This window comes from Panthera onca, chromosome B3 (assembly GCF_046562875.1).
Source record: "Panthera onca isolate mPanOnc1 chromosome B3, mPanOnc1 haplotype 2, whole genome shotgun sequence".
Lineage (NCBI taxonomy): Eukaryota > Metazoa > Chordata > Mammalia > Carnivora > Felidae > Panthera > Panthera onca.
The window spans coordinates 29,070,747-29,095,559 of record NC_138344.1 but is presented as its reverse complement, the minus strand read 5'-3'; the positions used below and the strand labels follow the sequence as shown (position 1 = coordinate 29,095,559).

Sequence of the window (24,813 nt, the reverse complement as noted above, 5' to 3'; positions counted from 1 at the left end):
CTAAAAGTCTTATAACTTTAGAAAGTACTTCAAAGAGTCTTTGTGTAACTTGGGCTGAACTTTACAACTCTGGTTGCTTTTTTTTTATCTTAAAAAAATTTTTTTTAACGTTTACTTATTTTTGAGAGAGAGACAGTGTGAGCAGGGGAGGGACAGAGAGAGAGAGGGAGACACAGAATGTGAATCAGGCTCCAGGCTCTGAGCTGTCAACACAGAGCCTGATGTGGGTTTCAAACCCACAAACCACAAGATCATGACCTGAACTGAAGTCAGGCACTTAACCAACTGAGCTACCCAGGCGCCCCTAAATTTTACTTTTTAGAACAGTTTTAGCTTTACAGAAAATTTGCAAAGAAACTACAGAGAATTCCTATAAATCTTGTACTTGGTTTCCCCTATTATATTTCTTTAACATTATGTGAACTATTTATTTTTTATAATTGTCAAGAACACAAGATTCTAGAACTTAAGTTTTTTGAAGATGGAGAATTATGTGAAGGCTTCTGTCAAGGTGATAACTTTCTAATAACTTTTTTATTATGGTATAAAATCTAATAAAATCTGCCATTTCAACCATTTTTGAGTGTACAATTCAGTGGTATTAATTACATTTACAGTGTCATGTAACCATCACCACTATCTATTGTCCAAAATTTTCATCACCCCAAACTGAAACTGTATACCCATTAAGCGGTAACTCTCCATTGCCTAACCCCCACCCCTGTTTCTGGTAATCTCTGTGTACTTTATGTCTCTGTGATTCTTGCCTATGCTAGGTATTTCAAGGAGGTGGAATCATATAATATATGCCCTTTTGTGTCTTATTTCATTTAGCATGATTTCAGATTTCATTTATGTTGTAGCATGTATTAGAATTTCATTTCTTTCTATGGCTGAAAAATATTCCAGTAATCTTCCATGAACATTTTGTTTATCCATTTATCTGCTGGTGGGTAATAGGTTGGTTTGTTTTCACCTTTTGCCTATTGTGAATAATGCTGCTATGAACATTCACATACAAGTATCTGTTTGAGTCTGTTTTTAGTTGTTTTGAGTATACATCTAAGAGTAGGATTGCTGGGTCATATGGTAATTCTGTGTTTAGCTTTTTGAGGAACCTTCAAACTGTTTTCCTCTGGTTACTTTATAGCTCTTATGAGGTCCTTGGCATAGAAGTTACCTTAAGAATTTTAGAGTAAAGATCAAGAAATGCTGTGCAGAAGCAATGGCCTAACTCTTCTTAGTAGTTTTAGGAAAGCGGCAGCTTGGTAAGTGAAAAGAATACTGCCTGGAGGTCAGGTTCTAGTGCCATCTCTGTTTTGTGGACCTCAATTTTTTCATTGATACAATAAAGTGATTACATAGATAATCTTAGAGATGCCTTACTACTCCCAAATTCTATGTATGTATATATAATTTAGCATGTTCTGACTTAGATCAACTAAAACCTTGCTGACAAAAAATTTTATAGTCAGATTTCTTACTTGACCTGCTAAAATGCAAAGGTCTGTAATAGACTGATTGTATATCTAAGTGTTTTGATGGCATATACCCAAATATTTCAATGTAAATTAATCACCTGAATAATTTTAGTAAAGTATATAATAATATTCACTTTTTCTGGCTTATGTTTAAACTTGCATTGCAAGTCACAATGCAGTTGATGTTCTTATTTTCTAAAAAAAAACTTTTAACTTTGCATTTGAGCAAATGGGTTATTAAATTTATATTTTGAACTAAATAGGTGTATAATGAAGTATATGCTAGTGGTATAATTTGTCATCTGCTTTGGACATATTGTAACTAAGCTATTGTGAAGAAGACATTTACTTGGCTTCTTCTGGGGAGAAAAGGTGGGCCAGGAGAAAGAATATAGAAGTACTTATGTCTAAAGATGAATTTAGGATTTCAAAGAATCTTTGTCTAAAAAATCCAAGCTATATATTCTGTGCCTGGTAAACACCAAGTCCATCACATTCATGTGAGGAACCTTCCTTCAGAGGCTACATGAAGACTGTTACTTTTTTTCCTAAATGGGCTTTCTGGCTTTGCTTCTAGGCCTTTCCCATTAGGTTATTTAGAACCAGATACTGACTTCATTGAAAACTGGATCAAAGTTTTTATCTGAAAGTATTGGCTAGTTTTTAGTACATGTTGTATAAACATTGTCAACAACAATTAAATAATTTCCAACTCTTGCCTCTTCTGTGAGTCAGTCTCTGACGGACTTGTAGCTAGTCTGTGTTTATGGAGGGCCTGCAAATTCCAATTGACATGCAAGTGGTTGGTAGAGAGAGGAATGTAAAAGATGTAGCTTATGTCCCTTCTCAGAATGTGAAACTTATAGCTGTTGTACTAACTGATATCTTTAATAACATGGGATAAAAATTGTTAGCTAAAATTGATAGTACTTTTTTGTATATAAACTTCAGTTTATATATAACTTAAGTTTATATATAAGTTAGCTGTTCATTTCATCTCATCTTGTGTTAGTGTTTTTTCTCTAAGGTAAATATGCTCACTGCACTTTTATAGACTAGTGGCTTCAGTTGAAGCATATTACCAGTACTGTCATAATATTCAGTTATTTGTGGTGTAGTAGAAAATGTACTGAATTTAATATTAAAGTACTTGGGTCAAGAAGCTGGCCTTTTATAGGTACACTATATGTATAACCTTCAACAACACACCAAGCCTGCCTGAGCCTGTGCTTTCTCTTCTATAAAATGGGAATACTTTTTAAAAAATTTTTTATTAAAAAAATTTGTTTAAATGTTCATTTATTTTTGAGGAAGAGTGTGAGTAGGGGAGGGAGAGAGGGAGATATAGAATCTGAAGCAGGCTCCAGGCTCTGAGCTGTCAGCACAGAGCCTGATGTGGGGCTCGAACTCGTGAACCACGAGATCATGACCTGAGCCGAAGTCAGATGCTTAACCGACTGAGCCACCCAGGTGCCCCTAAAGTAGGAATAATTTCTATCCCATAGAGTTATTGTTATAGTTAAGTGAGATAATGTATGTAAAGTACACCATGGAACTCTAATGATTAGTATACCATCTTGACTCCTGATAAAACCTGAGGTAGTCCTAGTATAGGAGCATTGTCTAATGGCTGGGACATACCTTCAGCTTTAAACCAAGAGTATGGGTAATGTCCTCCATTCATGTTAAAACTTAGTTTAGCCATAATCCTGCCTGAGAACTTCATAATATAGGCAGAGAACTGTTGGAGAAAAGACCCATAGATAGTTGTGCCTTGTGTTTTGGAGCCTCTTCCAAAAAGAAAAGAAGCTTAACACAATTTGGCAAACAGAGGAAATAGTTTGGCCTTTTAAATGAGCAACAGGATGAAATACAGCAATATTAATGCACAGGAGACTTGCAGTAATTAGAAAATATAGTTTGGTGAATCTACTTCTCAGAGATATTCATTATTTGCTATGATAAATTCCATTTAATTCCTAACATGGCATTTGTCCTCTGTGTGTTGTGTTTTAGCTGTAACAGTTGCTGTTTAAGGTAATGCTTCTGTAGTCTTCTAAATAAGAAGGTTGAGAAAGCATTTGTTATCTTGTAAAACTGTTGTCCTGTCTGTGACAGTCTTAGGGGTATTGTTTTTGAGCACGTAATATTGGATCTCTGAACTCTAGAATTGCTTTTATGTTCCTTCCCTAGCTCTGGAAAAGGAGACTGTTGGTAGAAAAGAAGTTTTAAACCTGATTTTTAAAGAGATGAAGCAAGGGTGCCTTTGTGGCTCAATAGGTTGAGCGTCCGACTTTGGCTCCCGTCATGAACTTGCAGTGCGTGAGTTTGAGCCCCGTGTTGGTCTCTGTGCTGACAACTCAGAGCCTGGAGCCTGCTTTGGATTCTGTGTCTCCCTCTCCCTCTGTTCCTCCCCCCTTGGCACACTGACTCTCTCAAAAATAAATAAAGATTTTTTAAAAATTATTTTTAATTTGCTTAAAAAAAATAAAGAGATGAAGCAATGTTGGCTCAGCTTCTCTGCTCTGAAAGCTTCTAATTAAACTAATGTATTCTTATTTTGTATAAACAAAAAAGTAAATGTTTACACCTTTCCTTTCTACTTTTTTAAAGTAAAGCAGATCTGAAGTTGCTATAGGCAGAATACTGCCCAATTCCAGGAAAAAGTGAATGTATGAGTTTATGTCATAAAACTCATGTAATTTCAATTTCATATATATATGTTTTACATAGCCAATATGGGTCTTGGTATCGAAACTGGGGAATGTATCTCTCTATATTAAGATTGTGTTCGAATTTTGCAAAGAAATTTACCCCAACTTTCTAAACCAGTCTAGGAAGTTGGGCGAATTTCTAGCTTTACAGCTAGTGCTAAATGCAATAAAGAAACTAATAGGTATCAATGAAAAGAAATTTTTCCAATACATTATCCCAGAAGAATTGTATCAAATTAATAACTTCCTTGAGATGCTGGTAGTTGCCGCTTTAAAGTGGAATTTAGGGGTGCCTGGGTGGCTGAGTCAATTGACTCTTGATTTTGACTCAGAGCATGATCCCAGTGTCATGGTATTGAGCCCTGCGTCAGGTTCCATGCTGCTCATGGAGCCTGCCTGAGACTCTCTCTCTCTCTCTCTCTCTCTGCCCCTCTCCCCCACTCTCTCTCTCTCAAAATAAAAAAAATAATAAAAAGTAAAGTGGAATTTAGATAATAGTTGGCTGTCCTTTGCCTTCTACTTTAGAGATTTAGTGATCATTTAGTAATAACATTAATAATAACACCAAACATATTTTGAACACTATACATGCACTGTGTTATTTAATAATCACAACAGTTGTATTAGCTGTAGTTATTTATCTCCATTTTGCACATGAGGGGATTGAGATTTTGAGAGGTTAAATAATTTGCCTGAAAACAGATGGTAGGGAAGAGTTAAGATCTGAACCCATCTCTCCCTGATCTTTCTTATTTAGTTATATTAGTGATTGAATAAATGTAGTGGTTTTGTGTTGTGTACTTACGCATTTCAACTTTCTTGAGTTGAGATCTTAGCTCGTTAATTTTCTATCATCCTTGTTTCCTAATATAAAAAATTTTTTAAGTTATAAATTGTTTTTTGTTTTTGTTTTTTTGTATTACTTTAGCTACATCCTACAGATGCTAATATACTTTGCCCTTTTTTGGTGTTTTGTTCCAAGTATTTTGTGTGTGTGTGTGTGTGTGTGTGTGTGTGTGTGTGTGTGTGTGTGTGTATTTGTTTTGAGAGGGAAAGAGAGTGGGGAAGGGAAAGAGAGAATCCCAAGCAGTCTCCCTGCTGTCAGTGCAGAGGCTGATACAGGGCTTGAACTCATGAACCATGAGATCATGACCTGAACTGAAATGAAGAGTCAGGTGTGGGGCACCTGGGTGGCTCAGTCGGTTAAGCGTCCAACTTCAGCTCAGGTCATGATCTCATGGTTCATGGGTTTGAGCCCAGCATCCTGCTCTGTGCTGATAGCCTAGAGCCTGCCTTGAAATCTCTCTCTCTCTCTCTCTCTCTCTCTCTCTCTGCCCTCCTCCACTTGTGCTGTCTCTCAAAAATAAGCATTAAAGAAAAAAAATTTTAAGAGTCAGGTGCTCAGCTGACTGAGCCACCCAAGCTCCCCTTGTTCCAAGTATTTTTAAATTTCTATTTAAACATTTTTTTAAAAATTCAGATTATTTAGATACTTTTTTTTTGGAAAAGTATGAGTTTTTAAGGATAGATTTTTTAGGTCCTTCTAGAGTTTTAAGAAATATATTACTTATGAGAGGACAAAACTTGATAGTTTCTTTTCAGAATAAAAATTAACTGTATTAAGCCAGTAGTTTTCGTGTGCTTTTGGTTTTCCTGTAATAGTCCACACTACCTGAAATTTGATGGACTTTTGTCATCATTTATGACACTATTGGCTGCTCTTTTGTTTAATCTTGATGCCTCTCATGCTGGTCTTCAGCTTTGTTATACTACTGACTTTTCCTTTTCTTTCTCTTTCAAAGTTTAAAACAACCTATAAATGCTCTTATTCTGAGCCAATACAAGCAAAGCAGACACGTGAAACTAAAGTCGTTTTATCTGTAGCTCTCCTTTCAGACCATGTGCTACAGTACCTTTGTAGAGTGTACAAGAAAGTTCTTTAGCTTATTCTAAAATTATCTTGGATCTGTGCTATCCAGTACGGTAACCACTAAACTACATGTGGCTATTGGACACATGAAATGTAAGTTAGTCTGAATTGAGATTATTATTAAAATTAATTTCACCTGTTTTTTACTTTATTTAATGTGGCTAATGGAAATTTTAAAATTAAATATGTGGCTCACACTATGTATCTTTTTTGGATTTAACAACATTAGACAAAAATTGGCGTTAGACAAAAATCACAATGTGTAAGTCAGAGACCACTTTCTCCTTAGCTTCTGCACTAAAATCCCCTGGAGAGTAGGACTCAGATAACACCCCTTGAATTCCAGGTTTCCTGCACAAGGTTTGGGTTAAGCAGGAGTGATGTTAGTACATTCTTTCTGAAGAAAGTAACTGAAATTCAAATAATCTACCAGAGAATATTCTGGCCATGTTGATTCCACAGGTTGGTTAGATTTCTGTAAAAGTATTTTAAGACTGCATTGTAGTCATCTTTCTGTTTATCAGACATGCAGGTTTATCAGTAAGCTAGGACCAGTAAAACCTGCATTTAATAGCTTATTTTGTCTGAAGGACTAAGGGAGCCAGAGTAGATGGGATAAGCTGCAAAAGTGGGCTCCTGGTGGGCAGAAGATAGAATTGACTACAGAGCAGTGTCATCCCCTGACCTTTTCATTTCTCAGTGGCAGATACTGAAAGCATTTGCACAAGAGACCAGAGCTCTGTCATACTTTGATGTTTTTTCCCTTAGCTTGGATTATAGATTTTTATTACTTTACCTTAACCTATGTTGCTAGACTGTGAGCTTCTTGAGGACATGGGACAAAGAATCATAGTTGTCTTTATAGCCCCTATAAAGTATAACAGCAGTATCAACAACTATGAAGTCATAGTTAACTCTCAACTTTTTAGTCTCTCAACTTTTTCCTGTTATGGCATACTTAGAAAATTACAGTATTTGTACCACAGAGAATTTTGGCTTCCCTGTGCTTCTAGTCTATACAACTTTTTTGTATGAATTATGAGAAAAGTACCCCTTTCTCAAGTTACTTTACTGCCATCTGTTGGAAAATTATTGTAATAAATATGCAGTTCTGTAATGGCTGTGATATAAGTGATGGCTCCCTCCAGAGCTGTTCTGTGTACATAGTACATAGTATATAGTACATAGTTGCTCAGCTGTACATAGTAGCCTTGAGATTACCTCAGGAGCCCACCTGGCCAATGAGTGGGCTGAGAAAATCAATATTTGAGCATACCTGAAGGCACATCAGTGTCTTGGGAAACTAGATACTATGCCAAGGACTGAAGCCTCACAGTACCCTTTGAAGTAGGGTTCTTATAATTCCAGTTTTTCAGGTGAGCAAGCTGAGGCATAGAGGCTAAATACTGGCCCACAGTCACGGGTCTACCAGGTGGCTGAACTGGAATTTAAACCTAGGCAATGAAATTCTAGAGCCTAGGTTCTTAATCATAGTGATATACTCCTCTTGTAAACCTTTGTTAAACCACACTGGATGCAGCACTTTCCAAGCCCTATTCCTGTTTTCATCTCAGCCCACTGTAAGGTATTTTAGAGCCCTGCCCCTGAATTCTTTTGTTGAGCCTGTAGCTGTAGTCTTTTTTAGGTTTTGACAAGAGAAGAGTAATTTGTGCTTTCTCCTACTGGTCCTTGTTTCTGTTGAAGTGAATGCCATCCCTTCTTTCTATTTCAGAATAACCTCTGGTCCTCTTACCACCCTGGTGGCTTTCTTTTTTCCCACAGTCCCATCCCCATTCTTCATTTGCAGAATGACCATCCCAAACTGCTGCCAGCTCATGTAGGTTGATCTAGTTTCACTTCTAGATTCTCTCCCTTTGTTAAGGCTGCTAGGATTTTATCTCCAGAACTACCCCTCCCTACTTCTGTGTCTGTTCCTTTCTTTAATCCTACCTTTTTTTGAACCCTTAATTGCTGTTCTTCCCTCCAAGTCACCTCTCATTTTCTCTCCAAACTATCTTACTTACTATCTGATTTTAGAAGGAAAGTGCTTCAGGGCAGGGATTGCCTTGTTATGTTGTGAAGCAGGGTCTAAAGTGCTCCATAAATTAGCATCTGTGGAGAGTTTTATACATACTAATTATTATTATTGAAATACAGAAATGCTTTCTGAGCCATGAGGAAGCATCCTAAGATAATAGTCTAATTGCCTGTACATGTTTTTTAAAAAAGAAGAAAAAAGTCTCTCTTCCTGCCTCAGAGAGCTATCAGATCTCAGAACAGAAGCCCAAATCCCAGGACTCTTTCTGGTTATTATTTCAATGCTTTTATATTTATTCAGAGAACCATGTTTGTAAGACAGTAAAATAAGGTCCCGTTGGTCATGTGAACCTATTTGGACCACTTATACTGGTCAGAGAGGCAGGAATGGCCCCTTGGTTTGCTTTGGCCCAGAATCTTTTATTTCCTTAGTGACATTTATGGTTAAAGTCAATGGTATTCATATCTCATGGGGTTTAAAGTAAATTTCATTTATATTTATGTAGATGTTTACTGCCAGGATGATCATTTTTTATTAGCATTTTATGATGCAAATGGAGAAGCTTTTAAGACTTGTTGAATTTTAATGTAGACATGTATGTTAGAAGGACTCATTTACAGAACTATTGATCCTTTACAATGCTTGCTTTGAGAATACACTTGGAAGAGTGGTTAGTGAGACAGTTTTCTATCTGTACGTTTGTCTTTCTAAATAACTTGCTTTATAAATCTTATTGTCCTGGTTTTCCTGAATGTGAGATTTATTAGTAAGTGTATTTTGATTAACAATTTAATGAATGATCTTTTGTGAAAAAAATGCTAGTCAAAATAAACTGGTGTTAAAATTATCATTTGAAGTTACCTGTAAATCTTAAATTAAAAAGTGGTGCTTTTTCAAAGAAAAGAAGCTTGTTGACCACTCCATGCCTGATCATGTATTATATATATATAGATGAGATACATACATCACATATATATGAGATGTATGTATCTCATCTATATCTATATCTGTATCTATCTGTATAGATAGATTGCTGGGATTGGGATTGTTTTTTATCCTTTCCCATACATTTTACTTCCTGCAGCCTAAGACAGTCTTTTAGGCCAAATTGCACTTACTTATCTTTATAGAGCAAGTTGAATTGGGAAACAAGCCCACATAATTTTTAGATGATTTAACTTACTTTAGGGATTAAGTTGTTTCCTTTTACAGGGTACACAGTGGTACCTTGCTGCTCTAGAAGCAGTTGGACAATTTATGCCTTTAAAGATAAGACCCGGGGGATATACCATCCCCTGGCCTGGTCCTGCTGGAAAGAGTTAATAGATTTCAAGCTGCATAAGAGCTTATGGATCATCTATTCTAGTAGTTCTTAGCTCTGGCTGCACATTAGAGTATCCTGTGGAGCTTTTTTAAGAAGCTCTAGTGTTGGGGCTGTACCCCTTCTGTTTGCAGTTGGGGAAACTGAGAGAGGGAGAAATTGGCTTGTATCCAGCCACATACCACACATGCTTAGGTATTATGAAAAATCCCTATTCTCAGATCTTAGTTGAAATGCTGTCACATTTTGGAGTGAGCAGTTATTAAATTAGATCATAAGCAGTGCAGAACAGGGTGGGACCACCTGACACTGTCATTGACTTTGAAGTATCTACCCAGTAATAAAACATATAAAAATAAAAAGCCACCTTCAGTGCCTTCCACCTTAATCATATTGAGGAGAGTCTTTACTAACAGTTGTGATGAAACCGTAGTGTCAATCTGTTTACATAGTGGGTGAACCCCCCTACCCAAGGTAGGACTTGCTAGTTCAGTTTAGGTGTGGGGAAAAGCTTTTCAGTTAAAGCTTTAATTATATCCAATAGATAGAATGGAGCAGCTAAGCTCTTTTAATTAAGCACTGATTAAATTGGTTTTCCATGATAGTTTTAATTTTCAAACATGGACACTTTAAATTTTTTAGATAAGGGGACAGAGAGCAACAGTCAGTTATCATTTTCTTTGTTACTTCAGTTATTACTGGGGGTGAAGGGTTAGGAGGAGGCACAAATACTGTCATCAACATTTACTTAGAAACTACAGTCTGGGGGCCCTTTTATTAAGTGCTAGAAATACAAAGGTTATGCCTATGCCTTCAAGAAGTTTATATTCCTTACTTAGGGAGACTGTGTGTGCATGTACACATGCATATGTGTCTGTTAGAACCTCTTGAGGCTGATTTGTAGTTTTGGTTTTTCTGAATATGAAGTCTAATAAATATATCCTAATGATCATTTTTAACAAATTTCTTTTTATGAGAAGCCAGACAAATAAGTCAAAATATATTTTAGTATGTGTTTATATGTTAATGTACATTGTGTGTATATTGTGAATGGGTATATACAGAATGATGAGTTAAAGTGTGATTATCTAAAAGTAGCCCAGGGACGCCTGAGTGGCTCAGTCGGTTAAGCGCCTGACTCTTGGTTTTGGCTCAGGTCATGATCTCGTGGTTTCGGGAGTTCAAGCCCTGTGTCTGGCTCTGCGCTGGCAGTATGATCCTGCTTGGGATTCTCTTTGCCCTTCCTCTACTCGCGCTTTCTGTAAATGAATGAATAAATAAATAGCCTAGACAAAAAGTGCTACCTCACAGGAAATTGTGAGATTAAGTGAAACAGGTGATGTAAAATGCTTAGTATAGTGGTTGGCACATATTTAATGCTCATAGATTCTCATTATCCACATGTTTATTATTCAGAGGAAAAAGAAGACTATGGATTAGGGAGATCAGGGAAGGAGGTAAGCATAATTTAAGTAATACATATTGCATCTTTTCTATTTAAAATATCTTCAGTCTGAGACCTGAATTGCTAATAGCACATACTGTGGAAGATACAATATAATATATATAAGTATGTATTAATGATAATGGTCTCTTTTATTTCAGGAGCTTTATATTGCTGTAGGCATATCTGGAGCCATTCAACATTTAGCTGGGATGAAAGACAGCAAGGTAACTACACAATAATAATGATCCTAAAAGAAAGATTTTTATATTTTAAAATTTTGGTTTCACTCTGTTTCCATATAGTTATACAGTGTATGTAAGTTCAGCCATTCAGATTAACATTTCTTTCAGGAACTGAAAGAAGTACAAGCTGCTGTTCACTGATTGAAGGTGTACCATTGGTAGGAGAGGCAGTGCCATGTCAGGAAAAAAATTGTGACCCTGAGTCCCAGCTTTGCTACTAGCTTACCACATGATGTGTCCTGTCTGCACCTCTGTTCTTTGCCTAACACAGGTGTTGGTTGATGATGTCTGAGGTCCCTTTCAGCTCTGAAATTAGTGGATAGAAAATTTAGGGTGAAAACAGCTTGATGAGGTTCTGACCATTTAACTAGTTTATAAGATTTCTCATCCCTGATTCTCTATCTGCTTTACCCTGGTCCCCTAAAAGTCCCACCCTCATATGTCAGCACAGCTCCTCTTCTCAGGCTGTTACTAAAGTGTGACAGACACATTTGGAGTTGGAGCATCTTAATATCTGAGTAATTGTTAAAAATACAGGATGTAGAGGAAACACTTGATTTTAAATTGCTGCTTGGACTATATCGGGAAGTCCTGTGTAATGACTCTGTGAACATATATTTCAGAATATGACACATTAATTCATGCATACGAATGTACAGTTTGAATTATGAACTTAGTCTTTCATGAAGACAGAGATGCTTCTGACACTCTGGCTTTTATGCATTCAGATGGAAGTTTGATATAAAAGGTAATAAAACTTTTAACAGGTTTAACTTCTAACTTGAAAAAAATGCATTCACTACCTCCTTGTAACCTCTAAATGAATTGGCCCAAAACCAGTCAGATTTCACAGTTGGATGGCAGGTTTCTTTACTGAGATATGAAAACAAGCAGTGCCAATGGGGAAAATGTTATTGCTGCATTAAAGAAAAAAAAAACACTCTAGTACAGTAACCTTAAAAAATACTTTTAGCTGGGCCAGTTCAGACATATCTAATTCTGCTTTCTCTAAAATAAAAGATTCTTCCTGCCAAGAAGTTCCTGGTAAAAATTGTCATCCCATGCCAGCAGGACTAGCTTGCAGGAGAGACAGAGTAGCTAGTATATGTTAAAGCAAAAAGGGAACAATTGAAGTAAGGAGACCAGTGTTCGGGAACAATCTATAAGAAGAAATTTGAGCCAAGAGTTTGTCTGTTTATGCAGTCAACAAATATTTATTAAGCACTTAGTTTGTACCAGATGCTGGGGATGCTTAAATGAAAAAGGCATAGCCCTTGTCATCAGTGCCTTATGTGGGAAACACAACAATCTCTGGTTGTAATTTTGGTTAAGGTCAAAAATGGGATATTAGAGTAATTGGTTTATATCTGATAATCACATTGCATACAAGCTACAGTTTTAATTAGCATCATGGTATAGTTTAGAGAATATGAGATTTGGTCGTTACATCAAATGAGTCAATGTAATGAAAGCACTTTTTGAACTATATATGTATTAATTTCATTGAATACAATCTGTGCTTTAAAAGTTGTGTAAGGAAGGGGAGGATTCTTAAATACTTTAGTGGTTCCTTGCCCACAGTTGTGTGCTCTTGCTTTAAAAATAACTGCTATACAGTAGGAATGAAAAAGCTTTCAGATGATTAAACTGTCAGATGTTTGACTAGGTGGCCTCCAGGAAAATCATTAACCATCATTAATTAAATAAATCTCTGCTAGTTGCTGTGAAGCAGGCTTACATATTCCCAGAAGAGAAACACCTCCATACAAATCAAATGCTTGTGATTCAAAATGTTAGTCCTTGTGACTTTGGATTTAAGGTTCATATTGAAACCATCATTTATTGTCTTCGACCACACATGTTTCTCTGGAATAGTAGTTACCTGGACTGCACTGTGCTCTAATCTCAGATATTCTGGAATATTTTCATCTCTTTGAGGGACCCTAGAGGAATTACACATATGTCATATAGCCTATATTTTAAGCCAGCCTATATATCAAAGTTCTTCTAAAATGTGTTCCAGCTGTTTTCATGTGATAGAGTAATAGGCATTAGAAACTTAATTTTACTTCTAGAGAAATGAATTATTATAATCTATTAAAATAACACCACATTAGGGGCGCCTGGGTAGCTCAGTCGGTTAAGTCTCCACCTCTTGATTTCCACTCAGGTCATGATCTCTCCATTTGTGATATTGAGCCCTGCATCAGGCTCCTTGCTGATTTTATTTTATTATATTTATTTATTTATATATATTATTATATATATTTTATTATTATATTTATTTATTTTATATTATATTTATTATATTTTATTATTATTTATTATATTCTTGGGATTCTGTCTCTTCCCCTCCCCCACGTGCACATGTTCTCTAAATAAATAAATAAATAAATAAATAAATAAATAAATAATTTTTTTTTTAAAAACAAACATTTTTTTTAAAGCAAAAATAACACCACATTAGAATCAAATATTAGAGTCAATACTTTACTTATTTTGAGAGTGAGTGCACACGTGTACACGTGTGCATGAGTGCAGAGAGAGGGATACACAGAATCAGGCAGGCTCTGGGCTGCCAGTGCAGAGCCCCATGTGAGGCTGGAACTCACAAACTGTGAGATGATGACCTGGAGCCAGTATCAAGAGTTGGACGCTTAACCGACCGAGTCACCCAGGTGCCCCTAGAGTCAAAACTTTAATTGCAGTGGTGTTAGAAGCACCTATGAAGAATACCAAACACTTTGTAACATATACGTAAATCTGTTATTAATAAATTGAATAATTGGTAAATGCGGCACCTTTTTGTGTGACTATTTCTCCTTAATCTGTTACTAATTGGTCATTATAATCCTTCATGTTAAAAATTCTTGTAGGAGATAAGAGGACCTTTTGGTAGTTCTTGTAGGAGACATAGTAATGTATTATATTATATTTGCTGCATACCTAAGGACTTAAACCTTTTTGTTTTAAAGTTCCTTACTAACAGGCTGACTAGATAACTTCTATATTGTAATAAAGACCCAGGATAATAATTTAAAAATAGTAAGTGGAATGCAGTATATGGAAGATAAATAGTTTGAGCTACAAACTATATGAATTAGGGTGTGGATTTGTTCTGTTTTTGTTTTTGTCTTTTTTTTAAGTTGAAATCCAACATTTAAAATCACAAGTTTAGGAGCACCTGGGTGGTTCAGTTGGTTAAGCATCTCACTCTTGATTTCGGCTCAGGTTTGATTTCACAGTTGTGAGATCAAGTCCTGCATCCAACTCTGTGCTGAGCATGGAGCCTGCTTGAGATTCTCTCTCTCTGTCCTTCCCAGACATGCACATGTGCACATGCTCTCTCTCTTTCAAAAATAAAAAAACCCCGCATTTAAATTTATATATTGTTAACAGGACATAGAAGATATTAATCATTTTATAAGTGAAATAAGCTAAAGGTTGACTAATCATAATAAATATCTAATGATTTAATAAAGTAGACTTCTAACTATCATATTGAATAAAACACACCAAATATAAGGTACTTAATTTTTCATTCAAAGGTTTTATTCAGTGTATCTAAAGTTTTTTGATAAACCGCAGAACTTTTCAGTTACCTTTTGTTTAAGTCAGATTATTGAGGTATAATTTATATATAGTAAAATTCAACTTTTTGAGTGTACTCTACTTAAAACAAAATTCTGTGGTAAAATACACATAAAATTTACTATGTTTACCTTTTTTAAGTGTAGAATTAAAAATTGTGTACACATTGTCAGTGATATTAAATTATTCATAATGTTGTGCAACCATCACCACCATCCAATTCCAGAATTCTTTTCATCTTGTAAAATGAAACTCTGTACCCATTAAACAATAAGTTCCTAATTTCCCCCCATACCTTCCACCTCCTGGTAACCACAGTTATACTTTCTGTCTCTATGATTTTGACTATTCTGAGTACCTCAGATAAGTGGAGTCATCACATATATTTGTCTTTTTGTGACTGGCTTACTTCACTTAGCGTATGTTGTTAGAGTTCATCCATGGTGTAGCATATGTCAGAATTTGCTCCTTTTCTGGGCTGAATAATATTCTGTTGTATCTGTATAACACATTTGGCTTATGTATTTATCCGTTGATGGACACTTGGATTGCTTCCATATTTAGGTATTGCAAATAATGCTACTGTGAACATGGGTGTGCAAATATGTCTTTGAGCCCTGTTTTAATTTCTTTTCAGCATATACCCAGAAAGTGGTATTGCTGGATCACATGGCAGTTCTACTTTTAATTTTCTAAGGAACTGCCATAATGTTTTCCACAGTGGTTGTACATTTCACATTCCCACCAATGGTGTACAAGAGCTCCAATTTTCCACATTCTTGCCAATACTTGTGGTTATATATATTTTTTAATAGTAGCCATCCTAATGAGTGTGAGGTGATATTGTAGTTTTGATTTGCATTTCCCTAGTGATCAGTAATGTGGAACGCCTTTTCATGTGCTTATTTGGCTATTTATGTATCTTCTTTGGAGAAGTGGTTATTCAGGTTGTCTTTTTGAATAGGCTTATTTGGGGGTTTTTTGTTCAGCTTAGAAGTTTTATTAAAAAATATTCTGTATATTAATCCCTTTTCCAATGTATGATTTGCAAATATTTCTCCCTTTCTCTGGATTGATTTTTTACTCTGTTTATAGTGTCTTTTGATTCACAACATTTAAAAATTCCCATGAAGTTCAGTTTGTCTTTTTTTCTATTATTGCTTATATGTTTGATGGACTATCCAAGAAATTATTGTCAAAAACAATGTCATACAGCCTTTCCTCTGTGTTTTCTTCTGAGAGTTTTATAGTTTTAGTTAGGTCTTATGCTTAAATCTTTGATCCATTTTGAGTTACTTTTTGTTTTGGTATTAAGTGTCCCAACTTTATCGAGTTTTCCCAAAACCATTTGTTGTAAAGGCTCTCCTTCTGCATTCAGTGGTCTTGACACTCTTGTCAAAAATCGTTTGACCATATATGTGAGTGTCTATTTCAGAGCTCTCTCTATTCTATCCTGTCCGTCTGTATGTGTGTCTTTATGCCAGTACCACACTGTTTTAATTACTGTAGCTTTGTAGTAAGTTTTGAAATCAGGAAGTATGGGTCCTCCATCTTTGCTCTTTTTCTAGATTGTTTTAGCTATTCAGTGTCCCTTGAGATTCCATATGAATTTTAGGATAAGTTTTTTTAATTTCTGCAAAAAGAATGTCATTGGAAGGACAGTTTTGATGGATATAAAATTTGGGGTCAACAATTTTTTTCTTTTAGCATTTTGAATGTATCAATCAGCTCACTGCCTTCTGGTCTCCAATATTTCTTTTTTTTTTTTTTTTTTTTTTTTTTCAACGTTTTTTATTTATTTTTGGGACAGAGAGAGACAGAGCATGAACGGGGGAGGGGCAGAGAGAGAGGGAGACACAGAATCGGAAACAGGCTCCAGGCTCCGAGCCATCAGCCCAGAGCCTGACGCGGGGCTCGAACTCACGGACCGCGAGATCGTGACCTGGCTGAAGTCGGACGCTTAACCGACTGCGCCACCCAGGCGCCCCAGGTCTCCAATATTTCTGATGAGAAATCTGCCAATATTGAGGATCCCTTGTATGTAATGAGTCTCATGTCCCTGTTTTCAAGATTCTGTTTTTATCTTTGGCTTTTGAAAGTTTGACTATAATGTGTCTTGTGTGGGTCTCTTTGAATTCATCTTTCTTGGAGTTTGTTGAACATCTTGGATGTTTATATTAATGTCCTTCATCAAATTTAGGAAGTTTGCAGCCACTGTTTCTTCAATTCTTTCTGCCTCTTTTTCTTTCTTCTGGGTCTCCCACAATATATATTTTTGTTTGCTTGTTGTTGGCCCACAGGACCCTTCACTTTTCTTTAATCTTTTTCTTTCTATTCTAAGGACTTGATAATTTTCATTGTCCTACTTTCTTTTTAAAAAAATTTTTTTAAATGTTTATTTGTTTTTGAGAGAGAGAGACAGAGTGCAAGCGGGGGAGGGGACAGAGAGAGGGAGACACAGAATCCAAAGCAGGCTCCAGACTCTGAGCTGTCAGCACAGCCCGATGCAGGGCTCAAACCCACAAACTGCGAGATCATGACCTGAGCCAAAGTTGGATGCTTAATTGACTGAGCCGCCCAGGCGCCCCTCCATTGTCCTACTTTCAGGTTTGCTGATTCTGTCTTCTGCTTGTTCAGATCTGCGTTTGAGTCTCTCCAGTGAATTTTTTATTTCAGTTATTATATTTTACATCTCCAGAATTTTCTTTTTGGTTTCTCTTTAAATTTCGCCTCTTTTTTGATATTTCCATTTTGTTCATACATTGCTAGCTTGACTTCCTCCACATCTTTATAATTCTTTGAGCATCTTTAAAATGGTTGTTTTAAAGTCTTTCTATGGTAGGGCTGCCTTTGGATCTTTTTCTTTAAAAAAATTTTTTTTAATGTTTATTTTTTGAGAGAGAGAGAGCATGAGCGGGGGAGGAGCAGAGAGAGAGAGGGAGACACAGAATCTGAAGCAGGCTCCAGGCTCTAAGCTGTCAGTACAGAGCCTGACACGGGGCTCGAACTCACCAACCATGAGATCATGACCTAAGCTGAAGTCGGACACCCAGACGACTAAGCCACCCAGGCACCCCCGGATCTTTTTCATAGGCAATTTCTATTGATTTTATTTTTTTTTTTTTTGCCTTTGAATGGAATTTTCCTTGATTTTTTTTTTTCCTGTTTCTTAGTATGCCTTGTGATTTTGTTGTTGTTGTTGAAAACTGGATATTTAAATCTGATAATATGGTATTCCTGTTAATCAGATTCTCCTCCTTTCCCAGGGTTTGCTGTTTGTTTTTAAAAAAAAAAAAATTTTTTTTTAACATTTATTTTTGAGACAGAGAGAGACAGAGCATGAATGGGGGAGGGTCAGAGAGAGAGGGAGACACAGAATCCAAAACAGGCTCCAGGCTCTGAGCGGTCAGCACAGAGCCCGATGCGGGGCTTGAACTCAGGGACCTGACCGTGAGAGATCATGACCTGAGCTGAAGTCAGACGCTTAACTGGACTGAGCCACCCAGGCGCCCCACTGTTTGTTTTTATTTATCGTTCTTTTTTGATTGTTGTAGGCTCTTTGCCAAAGATTAACCTGAGGTATAAACTTAAGGTCTTTTTGTGTCCTTTCTCAGCCTGAATGTGTGGCCAATTTGTAATTTTCCCTGTATCAGCAGTTGCTTTTGAGAAAAAGAGAACAATGAAGGGAGGCAGAAGAAGTGCTTTAAGGCTTTAAATCCCCTGGAGGTAACTTTAGCCAGAGTAGGGGAGGGACGTGCAACAGTGGGGAAATGCAACAGCAATGGCCATCCTCCTCTATTTGTATGCATCTCTTTGATCAGAAACAGCAGTCAGTAACCAAAGCACTGGTCCCCCAGTAGTTGGGGGACAAGAGTTCTTTTTGCCCACTCTTGTTCCTGCAGGCTGTGTGCAAGCTGCTCCAGGAATATGTGCACAGCTGCTTGCCACTGGGGGTGGGGACTGTTACTGCACTAAAGAGCTGCAGCTTACTTTGCAAGCCATGCCCTGGAAGTTGCAAGCTCCAAGAGTTCCAAAATGGTTACATTAGACAGATTCTGCCAATGCAGTTGTTAACAGTCTAGATGGGGAGACAGATTGCTGATGCTTCCTACTTTGCCATCTTCCCAGAATCCTCTCCTCTGATTTATTACTTCCTAAAATATTTTCTTTCCATAAGTCAGAGAAGAACTTAGAAAAATAATGGTTTAAAATCTTTTAAAATACTGTGATGGGCCAGTGGGGAGTGGGAGATAATTTTGTTATGTACCAACCCAGAAATTTATAAATTTACAATATTGGCACAAATGAATCAGATTAATCTTATTTGGTAGACATTTTTAACCATATAAATTTGTTGTTGGGAATGTTAAAATACAGCCATCAATCTATATGTTTTCTTGATAAAGGCCAAACTCTTTATTTCACAGACAATTGTGGCTATTAACAAAGACCCAGAAGCTCCAATTTTTCAAGTGGCAGATTACGGAATAGTCGCTGATTTATTTAAGGTAAGCTGGCCATCAGAGAGGTGGCTGTTACCTAGCTTGTCATCCAAGAACCTTTTAGAGTTAATAGAAAAGAGGCTATTATAGGAAAGTCTTGTATGTGTGTGTACTGTGTGTCTCTATATATTAATACATTTACCAGTTTTGAGCTACTTAAAGTGAAGTTGTCCTGATAAATACATGACATTTATATAAAGTGTTATAACTTTCCCTTTAAGAGGGAGTCCATTGGGGCCATTTCCGTTTTTCATACTAACTTTTCCTCCCACTGGTATATCTTAGTGGTCAAATGACTGCCGTTAATTACTGTTCTTATGGGGGAGCCTGGTTGGCTCAGTGGGTTAAGCTTCCAAATCCTGATTTCAGCTCAGATCATGATCTTATGGTTCCTGGGTTCGAGCCCCACATAGGGCCCTGCGCTGGTGGTACAGAGCCTGTTTGGGATTCTTTCTCTCCAGTCTCTCTCTCTGCCCCTACCCCGCTTGCTCTCGCTTTCAAAATAAATAAACTTTAAAAAAAGAAAAAAAGAGGTAATCCATATTGTCTTTAAAATATCCACATGACTTTTGGCATCTCGTGTGCATAGTTAGTACACAATGTGAAGTGATTCAGGTAATTATAACCTAGAATCATATTTGACAGGTACCTTAAAGAAATTCACATCAAATACCCTCATTCAGAAATTTGCCAACAATGCTACAGCTTTTCAGGGAAAGAGGGGGCATTCAAGTCCATTTTATCTGACTCAACAAGTATGCTCTGCTTGAGAGTTAAAGGCCTTCCTAACCTGATAAATGTAGGGGAGAACACTTATTTCCCACTCTTCATAGTCTTCACTGTTTTGAGTGTTCTTTCCACCCTGCCACCACCCCTGTAGTTACCCTACCCATGAATGAAATTACTTTAGTGATATTGATGTGCACCTGATACTCATTTGGCCACATTTAAAGGTGATAGCTCATGCATGGCCTAACTGCTTTTTGTCCCTCAGGGCCTGTCTACAAACTTCTAGGTTGCCTAGAAGTGCAGAAAGCACTCATGCAGGCATTGAGGCTCTGAAAGTAGCATCTAGCCCAGGGAGAAGTTGGTTTGCTAGAGTGAGGAACCCCTTGCACAGAATTACAGTGAGCTACTGTGGGCCTTAATAGAGAGGCTGCAGCCTGAGAATAGAGCCAGGGTGGTCCTCTTGGCAAGAGGATTGGCCCATTACCACGGCTCCACTAGCAGTGTATGTGATCCAGATAAACTAATGAGTGTATTTTGAGAACACGTCTAAACTGTGAAGTATGTGTTCATAGGGCATCCTTCACCTCAGGAGCACCCCCCACCCCATCCCTCAAAGGGCCTGTATCTTGCCCTGGAAGAGTACAGCCCCACTTCAGTGATCCTGGGGTCCTATAATTGAAATTTAGGATTTAGGTAGTTCTTCTGCAATTGTTACTTGGCCCAGCTGTGTAAGAACAATATATATAAGTTTTAAGTTTATTATGTTGAGAGAGAGAGAGAGCTAGTGCGCACATGCGTGGGTGAGCAGGGGAAGGGCAGAGAAAGAGGGAGAGTCCCAAGCGCAGAGCCCGACGTGGGGCTCAACCTCACAAACCGTGAGATCATGACTTGAGCCGAAATCAAGAGTCCGATTCCTAACCAACTGAGCCACCCAGGAGCCCCTGTAAGAACAGTAATTAATGGTAGTCATTTGACCACTAAGATATGCCAGTTGGAGGAAAAGTTAGTGTGAAAAACAAATTTTTTGTATCTCTGTACAAGGATAACTTTGTTCAAGTACCAAGCATTTAGCTCCAGTGAGAAGGGGTAGAGGGGTAAAGACCTTTTAAATAAAAAATATGAAATTAAACACTTCTGAACCCTATCCATGTATTGTGTTGACACATTTGCAAACAGACATCTACTGTAGTTTGCCTTTTATTTTTCTTCAAGAGAATATTTTAATAAATTTGCAAGTTGTTTTGTTTATGTTTTTCTGTTAGCGTATTGTGTATTGCAACCTACAGACAGGGCTTACTTGATAAATGAATGAAGTATTAGTTGGAAATTTGTGATGTTTATACGGTGGACACCTGCCTTGGGGCAGGAGCATCTTTGTAGCAATTACTGATGGAATGGTATCACACACACTGTGCTTCTTGCATTTAGGGGAGCTCCCAGGTTTGACATGAGAGAGAGAGAGGTATGTGAGCGAGTGAGAGCGTGTGTGTGCGGAGAGAGGTATCTTGTTGAGAGTCCTAGGATAGTAGAAGTGGAAAGGGACCTAAAGAATCATTCAGTTAGCCGATTTCCAACTGGAGATTCTCAAGCTGTTCTTGGTGTTTTAAGAAGCCTACATGTGATAATGTGTTTGGACTAAGACCTAACGTTTATTTGCTTTTAGCTAGAATTATATTAAGGTAGTGATTATCTCATCCTGCTCCGAAGTTCTGAAGCACAGTTATATATACCTTTAATTAATATAAAGGGAGAAAAGTTCATCCTTTAAAAAGCAGTCTGATTAGATTATAAAATATCAAAAATATTGCTTGGGGGGCACCTAGCTGGCTTGGTTGGTAGAGCATGTGACTCTTGATCTCGGGATTGTAAGTTCAAGCCCCATGTTGGGTATAGAAATGACTTAAAAATAAAATCTTTAAAAAAAAATTACTGCTTGAGTTGCAGCTTCCCATTAGCTACTACGTGTATAACACAAATGAGTCATGTTCTTTTTTAAATTGCCTATGTCCCAAAGAGATGTGATTTGGGGAAGTTATTCTGCAAGTTTTTGGTACAACTAAGGCTCCTGATTCCATCCTTTCACTCATCACCCTGCCTTCCCATCTCATCAGGGACTGCCAGGTGGTTCATCACTACTGCTCTTTAATAAATCGCAGTAAAAAGGATTGCACCTTTGGCAGACTCTGGGAACTTAGACGGTATCCATCAGATTGTTTTGTCAGTTGAAATCAGAATGAGTATAATATAGATGAATATTGTAGTAATTCTGACCGAAGAGTGGACAAGGTAGTATAGTGACTATACTCTTCAGGGTCACCCTCTGTCTTTTAAAAATCAAATATTTAAAGGTATAACAATACATAAAAGTACAATTATGCAAAATATGAGTGAGTGAGAGCATAATCTATTTCAGATTAAGACTTTAAAGAAAATATTGTAAGTCAGGGGTGCCTGCCTAGCTCAATTGGGAGAGCATGCAGATCTTGATCTCAGGGTTGTAAGTTCAAGCCCCACGTCAGGCGTAGAGATTACTTAAAAAAATAAAATCTTAAAAAAAATATCGTAAGTCAAATAATAGTTATGTAAAAAAGACTTTTTTAGACTAAATTTCTGTGTAAAAATTTTAAATTTCAAACTGTCACACATAGCGTGACTAATAATTCTCTAAGTGATATGGTATCCACCAAACTTCATGTCTGGAGTAAATGTAAATGTAAATTTATTCTTTAATATTTATTGTTTTATGTCACCCTTCAGTAATCATGAGTTAGAGATGACAAGTTGTTTTTTTCTTAATATAAGAAAAATAATATGGTACAGTAGTTAAGAGCTTTAATTCAGATTCTGTCTTGGCCACATACTAGTTAAGTTATCTTGGCCAATTACTTAATTTTTCTGAATGTAAGCTTCCTCAAAAGTAATATAAATAATATACTACCTACCTTACATGGTTGTATTGGAAGTTAAATGAGATTATGCTATACCTAGTACAGTCTTGGTTAAATATTAGCCTACCTGTTTGTATTTCTTTTCATAATAGGTACATAATAGGTGTTCAATAAATGGTAAATATTATAATCAGAGTCAGAGTGACAGAGCACAGGACACCACCTGACTGGTTGTTGTTGTTTTTTTTTTTTTTAAAGCTTTCCTGAAATTTAATTCACAAATCATAAAGTTCACCCTTTTAAAATGCAAAGTTCAGTGAGTTTTAGTATATTCAGAGTTATGCAACCATTAGCTATTTAATTCCAGAACATTTTCTTCACACTGAGAAGAAACCCCATACCCATTTGCAGTCACTCCCTGTTCTGCACTCTCCCCAGCCCCTGGCAACAACTAACCTGTTTTGTGTTTCTATGGATTTGCCAATCCTGGACATTTCATATAAATAGAATCATGTAATATATAGGCTTTCTGTGGTTGGCTTCTTAGCATAATGTTTTCAAGATTCATCTGTGTTGTCTCCTATATCAGCACTTTCGTTTCCTTTTAGTGCAAAATAATATCCATTGTGTGGATATGCCTCATTTTGTTTATGCATTAATCATTTGATAGACATTTGACTTTCTACTCTTTGGCTATTATAAATGCTACTGTGAGCATTTAAGCTTTTATACATACATATATGTTTTTATCTTGTTTGGGTATATATCTAGGAATGGAATTTCTGGGTCACTTGAAAACTCTATTTTTAGCATTTTGAAGAACTGTCAGATTGTTTTCCAAAGTGGCTGCCCCATTTTACATTTCCACCAATAATGTATATGAAGGCTCCAATTTCTCCATACACTCACTAACACTTCTTACTATCCCATCTTTTTTGTTATAGACTTCCTAATGGGTATGAAATGGTAACTTGTTGTGGTCTTGATTTGTATTTCCTTGATAGCTAATGATGATGAGCATTTCTTCATGTCTTTATTAACCATTTATAATGTATTTTCTTTGGAGATATGTCTGTGCAAATCCTTTGCCCATTTTAAAGTTGTGTTATTTGTCTTTTTGTAGTTGAGTTATAAGAGTTCTTTATTCTGGATACAAGTTCTTTATTAGGTATATGATTTGCAAATATTTTCTTCATTCTGCGGGTTGACTTTTCCTGTTTTCTCTCTCCCTCTTCTCTTCTTTTCTTTTGCAATTTACTTATTTGTTTTTATTACTGGCTTTATTAAATGAGTCATGAATCAGGCAGCATCCCATCTAACAAGTAGAGGGGAGCTCCTGTCTTTTCACTTTCTCGGTGTCCTTTGACGCATACAGGTTTACAATTTGTTGAAGTCCAGTTTATTTTTTCTTTTATTGCTTGTCCTTTAGTAGGTGTCATATATGTGAAACTTTTGTCTAATCCAGTACAATGATTATAGGCCTACAAATATCTGTTCTAAGTCCCCACTTTGATTTCCTTTGGGTATATACCTTTGAATTGCTGGATAATGTGGTAATTCTGTGGTTAGCTTTTCAAAGAATCTCCAAGCTGCTTTCTCTAGTGGCTGCACCACTTTACATTCAGCAGTGTGCAAATGTTCTAGTTTTTCCACATCTTTGTTAACAGCTGTTACTTTTCTTTTTTAAATATTTTAAGACAGAGAGAGAGAGACCATAAGTGGGAATGGGGCAGAGAGAGAGGGAGACACAGAATCCAAAGCAGTCTCCAGGCTCTGAGCTGTCAGCACAGAGCCCGATGTGGCGCTCAAACTCATGAACTGTGAGGTCATGACCTGAGATGAAATCGGATGCTTAACTGACTGAGCCACCCAAGCACCCCAGAATATCTTATTTTAAATGTAAATTTACTTTCATTTAGTCTTACTGAAT

At 36.8% G+C, this 24,813-nt stretch overlaps 1 protein-coding gene across 3 annotated transcripts in view; it reads left to right on the top strand.

Annotated features, from left to right (window-relative positions):
- The window catches only part of ETFA (electron transfer flavoprotein subunit alpha), an 82,664-nt gene that overhangs the window by 56,040 nt on the left and 1,811 nt on the right, over positions 1-24,813 (top strand). For 2 of the 3 annotated variants that reach the window (XM_078448916.2, XM_078448917.1), the window contains exons 10-11: positions 11,090-11,155; positions 19,192-19,272. In XM_078448916.2, the coding sequence (XP_078305042.1) occupies positions 11,090-11,155; positions 19,192-19,272 (147 nt within the window). The remainder of the gene's footprint in view (positions 1-11,089; positions 11,156-19,191; positions 19,273-24,813) is intronic. The other variant, XM_078448919.2, reaches the window with a different exon arrangement.